The sequence below is a fragment of the Xyrauchen texanus genome, chromosome 20 (genome assembly GCF_025860055.1).
Source record: "Xyrauchen texanus isolate HMW12.3.18 chromosome 20, RBS_HiC_50CHRs, whole genome shotgun sequence".
NCBI lineage: Eukaryota > Metazoa > Chordata > Actinopteri > Cypriniformes > Catostomidae > Xyrauchen > Xyrauchen texanus.
Genome location: NC_068295.1, coordinates 39275016 through 39288657, shown reverse-complemented (window position 1 = coordinate 39288657; position 13642 = coordinate 39275016). Strand labels below are relative to the sequence as shown.

Genomic DNA, 13642 nt, shown 5'->3' with positions numbered 1-13642 from the left:
AGTGCATTAACGCTAAACCTTTTAGTTTAAAAGCAAGTTAGTCTGACGTCAGAGTTGATTTTGCCTGATCTCATGAAAATGATGTGACTGTGGTGACATTTTAGAAAAATTATATTACTTGTTTCCTTACACATATCGCGGCAGTTTCCAGGTGAGATCTCCACTGTGTGGCGTTTAAAGTTAATTCATCTCCCAAACAGATGAGGTTTTTAAGGTTAATGTTCTATTGTGTTTTAAATAATAAATAAAATAAACTACCTCCCTTCTCAACCCTTCAACCTAAACCTACCTGATAGCGTCATAAAAGAACAAACAATCTTGGGTTTTACTTGCAATTTGTGTGAAAGGGTATCAAAGTCAATGTTGTAGTGCCTCTAGTGTTTATTTCACCTGGAAACTGTTGCAATATGTAAATATAATTTTGCAAAAGTTTAAGTATTATAACGAGATTCTATGAGACCAGGTTGGTTTGTTTTGTTTGTTTGATGTGAAAACACTTTTCTAAAGTAATAGGCCTATTTGAAAAGATGGTTTGGGGTTCATGTTACCTTTGGTTTGGTTAGCAATTAGTATGAAAACAATCTGTCCTAACTTTCAGGTATTTATGGTGTATGATTTGCATATTTGTCTGCTTCGATCAACATGAATTTCAATGCTAATCAAGGTTATGTTGATATGTTTGTTAATGCTAGTTCGGCTTGACCACCAAGAGAAACGGCTAAGCCAGCAGCAAAGTGACAAATACCTCAATAACACAGTAAAAATGCCATCTTCTCTCCTGAGTTGTTACATAGACTCACAGTGATGACACAAACATAACATGAGACTTGGGGGAAGTGGGTGAAATAAAACACTGTTTTGGATCAAACAATTGAACAAAGATTAATTTGTGAACTCCACAGAAGGTCTTTTAATAGTCTCACTTACGAGCCAAGCAAAGAAACTGAAGACAGCTTGATTTTATAAAACAGGTCGACACTAGTTGGTTTGTAATAGGGAACAACAGTTGGTTTTGTAAGTAAAAATACCATTAATTTTCAACATATGAAAAAAGCGATTTGTTAATTGAATGGTAATACTTCTGTTGAAACCATCAGTCTGTGTTGCATCAAATTTATTTAGAAATCATGTTGTTTAATAACAGAATTCCTGGTGAAGAACTACACTACCCATGATCCTGAAAAGAAACGCTCCACCAAAAGGAGAATCACAGACCAAAAAAGTGCGCCAAAAGAGCTCTGCAGTGACTGCCCACTTCCATGGCACACTGTTAATGATGCAAACAAATTCAGCTTTCCCAGACTGGAAAACTACTCAAATTTCCAGGAGGTACATGCTTGACTCGACTGCCCCTCCTAGTACTACCCGGGCATAATAACCACAGGAGCGTATTTACTGTACAAAGAATGGAGACTTCACCCGCAAGATATTTAAAATAAGTGATGACTAACCAATTTCTTGCATGTTGTTATCTGAAAAAAGTAGAATGTATCATGTACCATGAATAATCACAATTACTTAGTTTAAAAATGTACAGATTTACAGCCCTGAGATATATATTCATTACTTACAATCAATAATTGTATATGTATAAATGTTTTAATTCGATTAATTCATTCATGAACGACAGTAAATATACAGTCTTCTACCTTCTGTCTTTCCGATTTTCAAATAATGTTTTGCATTATAAATAGCTGGTCACCAGCAAACATGGTCACCATGTTTTGAATGATGGTGTGCTGGTATTCCAACAAGGCTTGTATGCTAGCTTAACCAGCAAGACTTTCTTGATTAATCAGAAAATCTAATTGGTTTGAACAGCTTCACCAGCTCAGTTTTACTTGTTAAAACATTGCTATGCCGATCAACCAGCTACACCAGTACCAAACCAGCACTAAGCATTATTAACCAGCCTAGACCATCATGGGTATTGCTTGCTGTTTTAGCTGGTCTTTTTTGCAGGGTTTCTGTGCTAGGGTTTGTTCAATTATGGTCAAAAACTCTCACCTGCTGAATGTGCGATCAGACAGGATTGTTAAGAGAAGCAGTACTCAAAAGCATAGAGCCTATTTGGTGGTCTTATGATGGTCACCTTTCGCTTTTTGCTTCGCAAGGTCTCGCCGGCATCTTCAATGTGAAGATAATTCAATCGATGAAGATGGAGAGGCCTATTAAAAGCTAGCTGCCTAATGGCTGTCATAAAAAAAAACTTAAAAGTACCAAGAAGGGGAGGAAGGTGGTCACTAACAGGAGGGTATACCTTGTCTTCGACGTAGCAGATCAACAGAGGCCTTTGGTAAGTAATATTTGAAATGGAGCCAAGTTCCTTGTTCATCTGAGCTAATGCACTCCGGGCCGACACTTCCAGAAGCATATCTGCTCAGACTGTGATTGAACGACTGTGATCGAGTCTGATATGTGCTCTAATAAAAAGTCCAGACGCTCGGCTGCACAGTCCTCTTTGGTTAAAATAACACGATAACCTTACACCGGCCAGCGTTTTCACATGAATAAAAACGATAATGAAAATGCTATATTTACCCAGTAGACACCTCAACATAGAGGATGGAGAAAATATCATCTTATGAGCAGGACTTTCTTGACCTCTGAACCTTCATGGAATACCCAGTCCTTGTAAAGTCATGCTTGGATAATCATATTGCATTGGCAGAGAAATTGCCAGTAAGCACTTTTGGAAACAGCCATTATCTGCCTATGGTACATGCCAACAAGCACTTAGAGAATTTAAGGCATTTCAAAGCCAAATCTTTCTTTTTGTTTTGGATGAATGTGGGCTGGAATAAAATAATACAAGTCAATGTTCAATAGCTAAGTTATACAACCAAAACCTCACAACCTTCATTCTTCATTTATCATTTGTTAATGCGTTTGTTAATTCAGGCTTAGAGGTTAGAGCTGTAATAAACCCAACAAACATAATATTTGCTTTGAATAAAGCTGTGTTTGTACATTTCTCTATGTTTAAGTGTAACAATAATGTGTTCAATTGTTTTCATTTAGACATCATGTGAGGAGAAAAGGCAAATGTAATTCCACCTCAAACTTGCACCATTGTTTGAGCTAGAAGTTGACACGTCAGGCCGTCAGCCATCGGCAAGTCAACCTTCCATATAGTTGTTGAATATTTAAGTATAGATTGAAAGGAAGTTTTTTTGTAATTCTCCAAGAAACCAAAAAAACTAGATGTTTTTGAGGTGTGTGGGTCATTCTGTTATCGTACACTACTAGAGGCAATTCAGAAATAAGAAAGGTTTCTAATTTTAAACGAAAAATAAGATGCCCAATGTCTTTTCCAAGCAGCCTTTTATCTTGAAATATGCTTGAAAATTTCAATAGCTTTGCTCTGCAGAAGACTTCAGTTATTACAAAAATCCCTCAAAAGTTTGCAACTTTACACTTTTAATTTGTACACACCTTGGGCCTCATTTCATTTTTCGAGTATCCTAAAAACTTTCCGCCAGATTCACGAATGCTATGCATTCCCAGATTTATTATTACAATGTATGCATGTTAGTAAATTTGTGACATTCATAAATAGAGCATGCGTGCACATTCGTTCACAATTATCATAACCCATGCCCATGAAAACACCATACAAGGAAGGTTTCAGACTCAGTAAATTAGAATTGGAAGCTTTTAACATATATGCGGACAGTAATATAAAATAAACAATCATAGTACAAATCATAAAATATTGATTTAGCAAACACGCATCTAAAATAAAAGTGAGGAACTTACAATTATCTTTGCTGTCATCAGAGGATCTTCTGTGAATTAAACAGTCGAAGAGGTCAATAAAAATGGTTTGACATAAAGCTTTAGTGTAAAACATGTTCAGTTCATGCCGACAGGAGGATGTCCACCACCATTAACCTTCTCTGGTTCAGTAGAGCGCATCGCCAGCATCATTGGAGAAACTTCTCTAATAAATCCAAACGTACAGTGATGTACTTCACTTGCAACTGGAACAATCTTCAAATAAATTGATAGAATGTCTGAAGTAGGTTTTTGACTGAACCGCTGTAAGATACTACAGATTTTAAGGCTATGCGACTTTCTTTTTTTGTTCTACCACTGTATTGTTCATATATGGTTTTTCCACTAAGAACACATGTTCGGATGTCTTGTGCATGATTTACACATGATCGGGAGCAGCTGTAAAGTTTGTTCGTACCGACTAAAGCATTTAAAATACAAAAACTTTAAAATTAACATCAGAATGGCTTTACAAACTATTTATACAAATATTTGTTCTGCTTGTGTTTCATGAATGAGGCCCATTGACCTTGTATCTTTATCATGGGAAAATTCCATGGGAACTCATGACGAATTCTCTTCCGGAATTTTGGACTACAAACTGAGCGGTGCTTGTAGGCTCTCATGGAAGTAGTGCTCTGGTGCTGTGGCATGTGCATCAGTGTAACGACTCCGGGCGGACATATCGCAAAGGTTTCGCCCTTTACACAAGTGTTTATGCTGTATTATCGGTAAATTTGTTAATCGTGATTAAGAAAAAGATAACACTTTAAAATAGTTAAATTATTCGCATTCAATAATGTTAATTCTGACAGTTTTAACATAGTAGCTTTGCATGTGATTAAAAACACACTGAAGTGTTTACATTAGCTGAGCACTTGGACTGGGAATTATATAGAATATTTACATTATTTTGTTGTTGATTATAAAATTAATCAAAATCTTAAATATTGCAATGATTTTAAAGCACCTTTTTATATGGTCATTAAGTGTCATTACATTTTTCAATGATAAGTTTGCACATCACTGACATTTTCACAGAAATGGCATTTTTCATGTATTCTTATGTTTTAGTAAAAATATATATGTAGGTAAATATTGCTGATAATTGTTATTGTGATGAATATGAATAAAATAAAATATTTAAAAAAATTATTACATATAATTCTTCTTTAGTGAAAAACAGTGTGGTAAACATCCCAGTGTGGTAAACAAATCATTTTTTACTTAATATATTACTCATAATATGTCTCATACTTAGGGTTAGTGATTTAAGCAAACCTTTCTTCTGGGTTAAGCAAATCTTAATAATAACCCTTTTTCCATTAAACCATTCTTCACAAAACCTGCCTGTGTCTTGGAGAACTAGTTGGAGAAAAAAAAAGTTGGTTTCTCTCATTAGAATTAGGTTCACTTTGCTCCTGTTCCAGCATTGGATGAGGACGTGGATAAAATGAGTCATCTTTAGTGAATTCCATGAACTTGATCTGATGTCCAGAGGTCAGATATCTGCTGCTGCTTAGCTGAGATCTCTGAGGAATGAGTGGAGTATTTCTCTGGGCTTTCATCAAAGAACATGTCTTATCCTCCTCTCGAGAGCCAGAGAGGCTTGTCATTGTTACGGGGGACCCCGGTTTCATCCTCAGCTTGTTACATTCATCTAATTCACTAGGGCAGTGTCAAAGGTTGAGCCAGTACTGTGAGCTGTAGAGTAGTAGCTCAGTGTGATTGCATTTCTTGTGGGTGACAAAGACTAGTTCACCCTGCTCATTAAAAAGTGGGGGAAAAACACGTACACTTGGGAAATATTTTGAGAATGAATGATATGTTTACCCAAGCCCGATCTGTCAGTTGAGTTTTCAAAGTGATTGTTCATAAAGTTGGTAAACGTGAATGTGAAAAAACTCAGATTTAAAATTCAAATGATTAAAAACTAAATTGGCATGAGTAAATTACATTTCTTAAAGGGGTCATAACATGCCTTATTTTAATATGGTCCTTGAGGTTCACTTTTAATATAAGTAAAGTGCACAAAAAACATCATATATTTGTAAAACATAATTTTCCACCCTCGTTCTGACAATCTATCAGAAACGTTCTGTTTTGGTGCTGCTTCTCCTTTAAGACTTGACAGTAAATGCCCACTATTCTGATTGGCTCTCTGCTTTTGACTGACCTGCCCTCTATACTTGTCATCTCACTGCTCACCGCTACTGGGTGGGCTACGGAAGTGATAAGTTAAAGTAGGCTTTGATGTGTTGTTGTGGAGGTGATCAGATGCAAATGTGTACAACAGTGTGACATCACAATGTGGAGGAAATAGAGAATAAGTCGTTTTGGTAGCTTGGTTTCAAAAAATGCTGTTTTTGCAGTGAAGATGAAATTTTGAGTTCTGAAACTTACAGTATGATTTTATAGGACAATGACTACTTAAATGTCAAAAGATCATAGAAATTTGTATTATTTATGTCATGAACCCTTTAAGTAATTTAAAATGATTCAACTGTCTTTATTATGTAAAATTAGGAATTATAAATTAGTGTATAATTAAAGAAATTATCCAAAAGGGTCCAAAAGTCTGAGACCACACTGGAAATCTGGGGATTCAAGATCTAATTTAAAACAAGAACTATTGGAGGATTTTAAAAACAGTATGACAAGTATGAGAAAGAGTATGATGTACAGTGAATAAGAAATATTAAAGATTCTGTACTATTTTTAGGTCACAAAAAGCACACAAGATGCTCCACTGAAGCACACAAGAGGCTCTTCTCAAATCATGCTAGATAACTTTAATCTTCAGGATTTGTACAAATGTCTGGATTCAATACCAGTTTAAATACATTGGTATTTTAATATGACATGAGTAAATGTTTCAATTCAACTTTTACTTAAATTGATATGGTGATTGTAATACAAAATATCTAAATACATAAAAGCAGTTTCATTCATTATCTATTTTTGAATGGCTAAAATCTAAACCCGTTTTTCATAAATGACATGTTTTGTAATATTTGCTGACATTAAATTTATCAATTTCATTTCAGGTTGTCAGGCTTTATGTTGCCGTCTCCTGTCGTAAGCTCTGGGTCGATCTTGGCACTGTGGTTTACTACGGATTTTGCCGTGAGTGCCCAAGGATTTAAAGCAATCTATGAAGGTAGGAAACTTCAGTTATCATTATAAAAGCATATGTGTTAAAGGAATGCTTCACCCCAAAATGAAAGTTGTTAACTTTTTCCAAACCTGTATGCTGTTTGTTGTTCTGTGGAACACAAAATCATTTCAGTTATGACGAGACTGAATAAGTTTAAGATGTTATAATGGATATGACAAGTTTGTAGGTTTGTTCTTAGTTGACTAGATCTGCTTACTCTGCTGCTGCAGAGAAAGTACGAAGACTTGCTATAGAGAAGAACATACACAGACATAATACTGCTGCACAATCAGACATAAACACAATCCCCTTGAAGCAGATCTAGACTGTGGTGCTGGGGAGGAGGAGGGTTTCAGAGATAACCATTTTGTAGCGCACTGCAGTTAAACCAGCTTGCCAAAAAACAGCAGAGGCAATTTAAAACAAAGTGTTAGACAAAAGAGAATACACAGAGAGTAAGTTATTTGGTTAACAGTTTGCATGATTAAAGGATCTATCTGCTTACGCCATGTAGAGATTCATGACTGAACTTTATTTTAATGCGACTCTTTTTCATATAATGAGTCCATATAATGACCACGTCTGACAGCATGAAAAAAACCATCAGTGCACAATAAAAGTCTAAAAGTTGTCCTTGCATCTTCTGAAGCTTCACATAAGAAACAGACTGAAATTGAAGTCGTTATTCACTGATAATCTTATCTGCCAAAACTCACAATCATGATTAGAGTCATGCGTATGTCCTAACTAAACATGATGCACCAGTTTGGATATGCAGGATGCAAAATGAGATTTGGATGCTTCAGAAAAACAACCTAAATTTCGGTCTGTTCCTCACACACCGCTATAATGGCTTCAGAAGACTTGGAATGTAGAGCAAACAAGTCATATGGGCTTTTTTGGTGCTTGCATGGCCCTTTTTGAAGCTTGACAAGTGTGGTCACTATGAACTGTTGTTGTATGGGAAAGAGCAGCATGAAAATTGTTCTTTAATTTTCCTTTGAATGTCACAGAAAACAGGATACAGGTTTGGAATGACATGGAATTATTTGTTTTTTTTATTTTAGGCTGAACTGTTCCTTTGAATAGTTAAACTGAAAAGACTGTCCTTGCTTGCTCAATCTCAAGAAATATCAGTGGTTTTGCACATTTCGCCTGTTGGTTGACTGGCTTACTACCACTGTTGTTTTTTCTGCCCCAGGTACATTTGGTCTAGCCATCTGCATTAATGGCAACAGCATGGTACACAAATCATGATTTTTGGCATATTAGGTTGGATTGAAGTCTAAGTCTAGTGGTGCATAAACATTGTTAGGGGACTGCTCATTCTGGTGTGGTAAAATACACTTTATCCTGATGTGATTTGTATTGTTTGCTTGTCCACTCTAGATTGATTAAGCTCTGGGAAACTAGATTTACACACCCTGCAAACTCATCAATGGGCTTGTTAGATTAGCTTTGGGATTAAAAGAGGCACCCTGGATGTGGATCTAATTCTATTCTGTCTTTGTTTCACAGAGCTATTTGTTTTATGATTTATTTGAACAGGGAATTGTGTTCATTTTCTGGTGCAAAGCTTTAACATGTTGGTTTACATTTAGTGTTAAATTACAGGTTTACTAATAATTGATACATTTAGTGTTTTTAGCAACAAATATATTTGTCAGGTCTAGTCTTAGTAGGTCTTAGTACAGATATGAATTTTAAGCCTTTTTAATGTGTTGCATTTACAATTGCAAAACCAGAAAGCAGAACTAGAAAGTTTCTTGGGTAGAATACGTTTTTAATAAATACAAAATTATGTCATTATTTACTCACCATCATGTCATTTATATATATATATATATATATATATATATATATATATATATATATATATATATATATATTAGGGCTGTCGATTTACTGCATTAATTCATTATGATAAATTTTATTAAAAATAATGCATTAAAAACATTAACAGAATTAATCGCAATGCCCTCGGACCGTTATAAAGAAGATTTTTGAGAAATGCAAGATTGTAGTACCACCTGTTTACTCCAGAGGTCTGTAAGTGAAATGTATGGCAAAGCGCAGTTTATACAGTGAGCAAAACAACCCTTCAGCAGCAGAACAACACAAACATGCGTTACGTTCTTGCTTTCTAAACACTTGATGGAGCGCACATCCGAACTAAGGGATCTCAAGGTGTATTCTTCTAAGTATTAAACTATATTTAACTTGAAACAGTGACCTAAAAATGTGATGTTTATGACGCAACACACCCGAGACGCTACACAAGCATGTCTGATGTAGGTGTAAATTGACGGGTCCTTAAACAAGCCCTCACAATAAATCTCCAACTGATTGATAAAATCACTTGTGAAATGGATTGCTGTGAACTGTATGCCAATGATTGACTTATGATCAATAATATGGTAGTAAACAATACATTGTATTCAAAAGCTGCTTTTTTATTGTCTTGTCAATGATTAACTCTTCTGTAACAAGAATGTAATGCATTTTAATTATCTGAATATTTTTTTATGTATACAGTGACAGAAGGGGACAGAAGGGGAATTATGTATAATTATTTCAGCATTATATATTTAATTATTTGTATTAAATTGCAATTAATTAATGGGGACACCATTTAATTCATTTGATAACAATTTTAATCCATTGACAGTCCTAATAAATATATACTCTGTATATACATATATAAATAATTTATATTTTATATAGCAATGATCGGGGTCAAGCCATTCCCTAAGCACAATGCAAAGAGCTCTGGTACAACAGAGTCACATCATTTATATCAGCTGAAGCGGGTATCGAACCAGGGTTCACCTGGTTCGATACCCGCAAATTGCAACTGAAGTTGCTCTGAAATTGCAACTGAAGTTGCTCTGAAATCATTAATTGGGTTTCCATCAAAATGTTTCACATAATTTAATACACATATCTGACAATTAGACTAAATAAAATGCAAAACATAGTGCGTTTCCATGAACTGTAAATGTGCATTATTTTGAGGGAGCCTGCATTTTTTTAAATGGAGCAGCTGAACGATCTCTTTGCTTCATTGGGGAGTTGTATTTGCTGTAATAAAGAAATTGTACATTTATGCTATTAAATGCTGCCAGGAGACATCGCATAATAAGTGCAATGGCTCACATAATGAGGACTCAAATGGTTGTTCTCATTCGCCGACAGCCTCCATATACCCTATAGCACCTGCGCTCAAAACAGTTCTGGTGGACTGTGAGGACCCACTTTAACGACGATCTGTGGGTAAAGCAATTTCGACTAAACAGGGCTACATTTGAAAAATTGTGTGACATAATTTCGCCTTTCGTTAATCCAGTCACGTCAAGCTCTCACACACCTTGACCATCTGAAGTGTGCATTGCCATCGCGTTTTACAAATGGTCATGAGTCAGGACACGTCATCGTTCACGCGAATAAGCCGTTTCCTTCACTTTAATGCACTTTTTTAACTAATGCTAAACTCCAGAAAATCCACCTCCTCTTAGTGCATTACATTTTATGTAAGTATTGAGTTTATTTGCATATCAAATGTTTTAAACTTTTTCAAAATGTTCATAACAATAGTCGGATGGAAACGCAGCTATTGACGACAAAAGGCACAATGTCTATCTTAAGCATCCAGTTTAAGTATGTGGATAGGAGAATGACATTTAAGAGCTGCAAAAGAGTGCAAGATTTTCAGTGGATAACAAGTGAAAACATTTTATCCTCCATGTTCCTTTGATAATTAAGTTTTTCTAATTGTAATGAAGGCATTCAAAGAAAAATGTGACTATAACTATGTAATTTCAATCAACTTGCGATTCCCAACATCTCAGAAATGAAGAATTAATTATTGTACTTGTCAGAAAGCCTCTTTAGGTGACAACTACTGCTCTGAAAGGCTTCACAAGCGACGTCTCTCGTTTGCGATAATTTTTTTTTTTGGTGTCAGCACTGTGCCTGAGTCTATTTTTACGACCATATGGTCATCACCAAGACACTGCTGTGGAATGCAGATGTGTTGAAAATGTGTGCTTTGTACGTGCTGTGTGACAGAGATATTTCTCTCTGTGTGAGGTATCACTCCTTACTGTGCTCTTAGTTTTGTTCGCAATTAGGTATAACAAAGTCTCACCACTGCTTACATATGTGCTCTTCTGTTCTGTTTGCTGAGGTCCTACAGTGCTGTTAACTTAAAACACATTTGATGCTCCATATTTGGTTTACTTTTGATGTTTACAGTTTTGCTCTGAACTTCTGCAATTAATTCAGGCCAAACCACTTTAACATTTAACATAAGACTTCATTCAAAAAGATATCTTAGTATACCTTTAGATTATAGAGTTCAACAAAGAAAACTTTCTGCATTTTAAAAGAAATGTAGATATATTTAATACATCTGGAATTATAGGCCATCAAAGTTTGGTAAAACAACACACAAAAGTGTTTTTGTACAGTTTTTGGAGTGGTAACATTGGCAAAGTGCAACAAAGGATGCTGATATCAACTGAAGTGAACTAATTAACAGACCTACCAATCTCTGTGTAAAAAATGTATGACCCTGCCACCTTTTTAAGTTGGGTTTGGTTTTTTGGCTCTAAAATCAATGGCAAAAATTGTCATTTTAACAGCCTGATCTCATAAACATTACGTGACCGTGGCAAAATTTTTGCAAAATGAAATGACGTGCTTCATCACACGTTTGGCTGCAGTTTCCTAATGAAATGTCCAGTGGGCGGCGCCAAAAGCGAGTGAAATTGCATCGTAATCAGATGAGTTTTTAATGTGAATATTAGATGAGGTTATAATAAGTAAAACGTACCTCTCTAACCTAAAACTTTAACCTTAACCTAACAACTGTGATCTAAAAACAGGCATCCATAACCTAAACCAACAACTAAACCTAACCGATAGTGTCCAAAAACAAAATGTCTATGAAAAGCACATTTTCTGAACCATGTCATTTTCATGTCACTGGCATCTTACATGTCAGCTTGCGTGCTTGACTGGTCTCGAACCATGGACTTCCGAGTTCAAAGTCCAACACACTTTCAAGTGAGCTACCATGCAAGATAATCACATTGGAATAAGTGTGTAAATGTAGGTGAGTCTGTAATATAAGTATTAAAACTTCTAGTTATTTTAAATGATGATAAATGGTCTGCACTTATATAGCACCTTTTAACCTTAGCGGTTCTACAAAGCGCTTAAAACTGTGTCTCATTCACACACCAATGACTGCAGAGCTGCTAGCCTCCCATTGGGAGCAACTTGGGGTTCAGTGTCTTGCTCAAGTCACTTCGGCATATGGAGTCATGTGGGCCGGGAATCGAACCACCAACCCTGCCATTTGTGGACAACCCGCTCCTCCACCTGAGCCACAGCCACCCATAAAATGATACGTTATAGTTAGTGTTTTGATATAATAACATAGCAGTGTGTGAATAATAGAGTGTAAAATGTGTTAATAAAGTCAAAATCAGCCGTTGTTTTTGTGTGAAAGTGAATAAAACGTACAGTTGTTAAAGAACCACTAGTGTTAATTTAACTAGGAAACTCGGCACAAAAAAATCAGTTTGCAAAACTTTAGTTATAGAGTAGTGGTGGTGTAGTGGGTTAAAGCACATAACTGGTAATCAGAAGGTTGCAGGTTCGATCCCCACCACCACTGTTTTCTTGAGCAAGGCACTTAACTCCAGGTTGCTCCGGGGGGATTGTCCCTGTAATAAGTGCACTGTAAGTCGCTTTGGATAAAAGCATCTGCCAAATGCGTGAATGTAAATGTAGTACCAATCATTCTATGAGACTACATTATATTTTAACCCCCCCACCCCTCTACAAAATAATGGATTCTTCTGTAAGTACTCATCCATAGCATTGAATATTTTGGCTTTCATCATCCTTTTATGTATTTCTTTTTCCAGTAAAACATATAATTTTGAGCCCGGGACCGCTGGTTGAGATGACACGGAATGATTTGCAGACTGACTTGCGATTGGGCTTCTTTTTACATCTATATGCATACTGAATTATGATTGGGCTAATATCTTGCATCTATTTAACATTTACCCTGCAAAGACTGTGTTGTGTTGTGTATTGGCTATTTTGTACTGCTGACAGTAAACAAAACACTGTTTTATTTACATAGAACCAAAGTCCAAAACCTAAACTTACCTAAAACTTTAACACTTTTCTTTTGCTGCCTTCCAAGCACTAATATTTCGTTCTGGAAATGCAGAATCTAGTGATTCATATTGTTCACCAACATCTTTCATGTTGTACTTCTAAGGTTTAGTTTAGTTCTGCTTTAGTTTAGTCGATAATGTCATCTGTAATTTAAATGTGTGGTAGTTGAGTATACTGTACAGTTGCTTTCCATTGGCTTGCTTTTATGTGTATTAGCTGAAGTTCAGTGAAGTCATCGCTGTGCATAATTTTGTGGATGTGTGACTTTTCTCTTTTAAGCATTGTGACTGTGACTCTCTAACCATTACAACCCAATCCATCAGGTTAATAGTATACTGTACAGGCATTTCCTCTGGTGGTCCTATGGGCATGCTTTAATCTAAAAGTTATTTTTTTTCCTTCTTTTCTTTGTGGTTTTGAAGCCTCTATGCCTGGAAAATGTAACTTTGCTCTTGATGTCCGCTCTGCATTGGAATCAATTGGAAAAGCTTGCCAAGGCTGCACATACAT

General features: G+C 35.8%; 1 protein-coding gene across 1 annotated transcript in view; it reads left to right on the top strand.

The window, feature by feature from the left end:
* LOC127660590 (CUB and sushi domain-containing protein 1-like) overlaps positions 1 to 13642 on the top strand; it is a 524643-nt gene that overhangs the window by 74022 nt on the left and 436979 nt on the right. The window contains exon 2 of the mRNA XM_052150909.1: positions 6825 to 6937. Coding sequence (XP_052006869.1) covers positions 6825 to 6937 — 113 coding nt within the window. The remainder of the gene's footprint in view (positions 1 to 6824; positions 6938 to 13642) is intronic.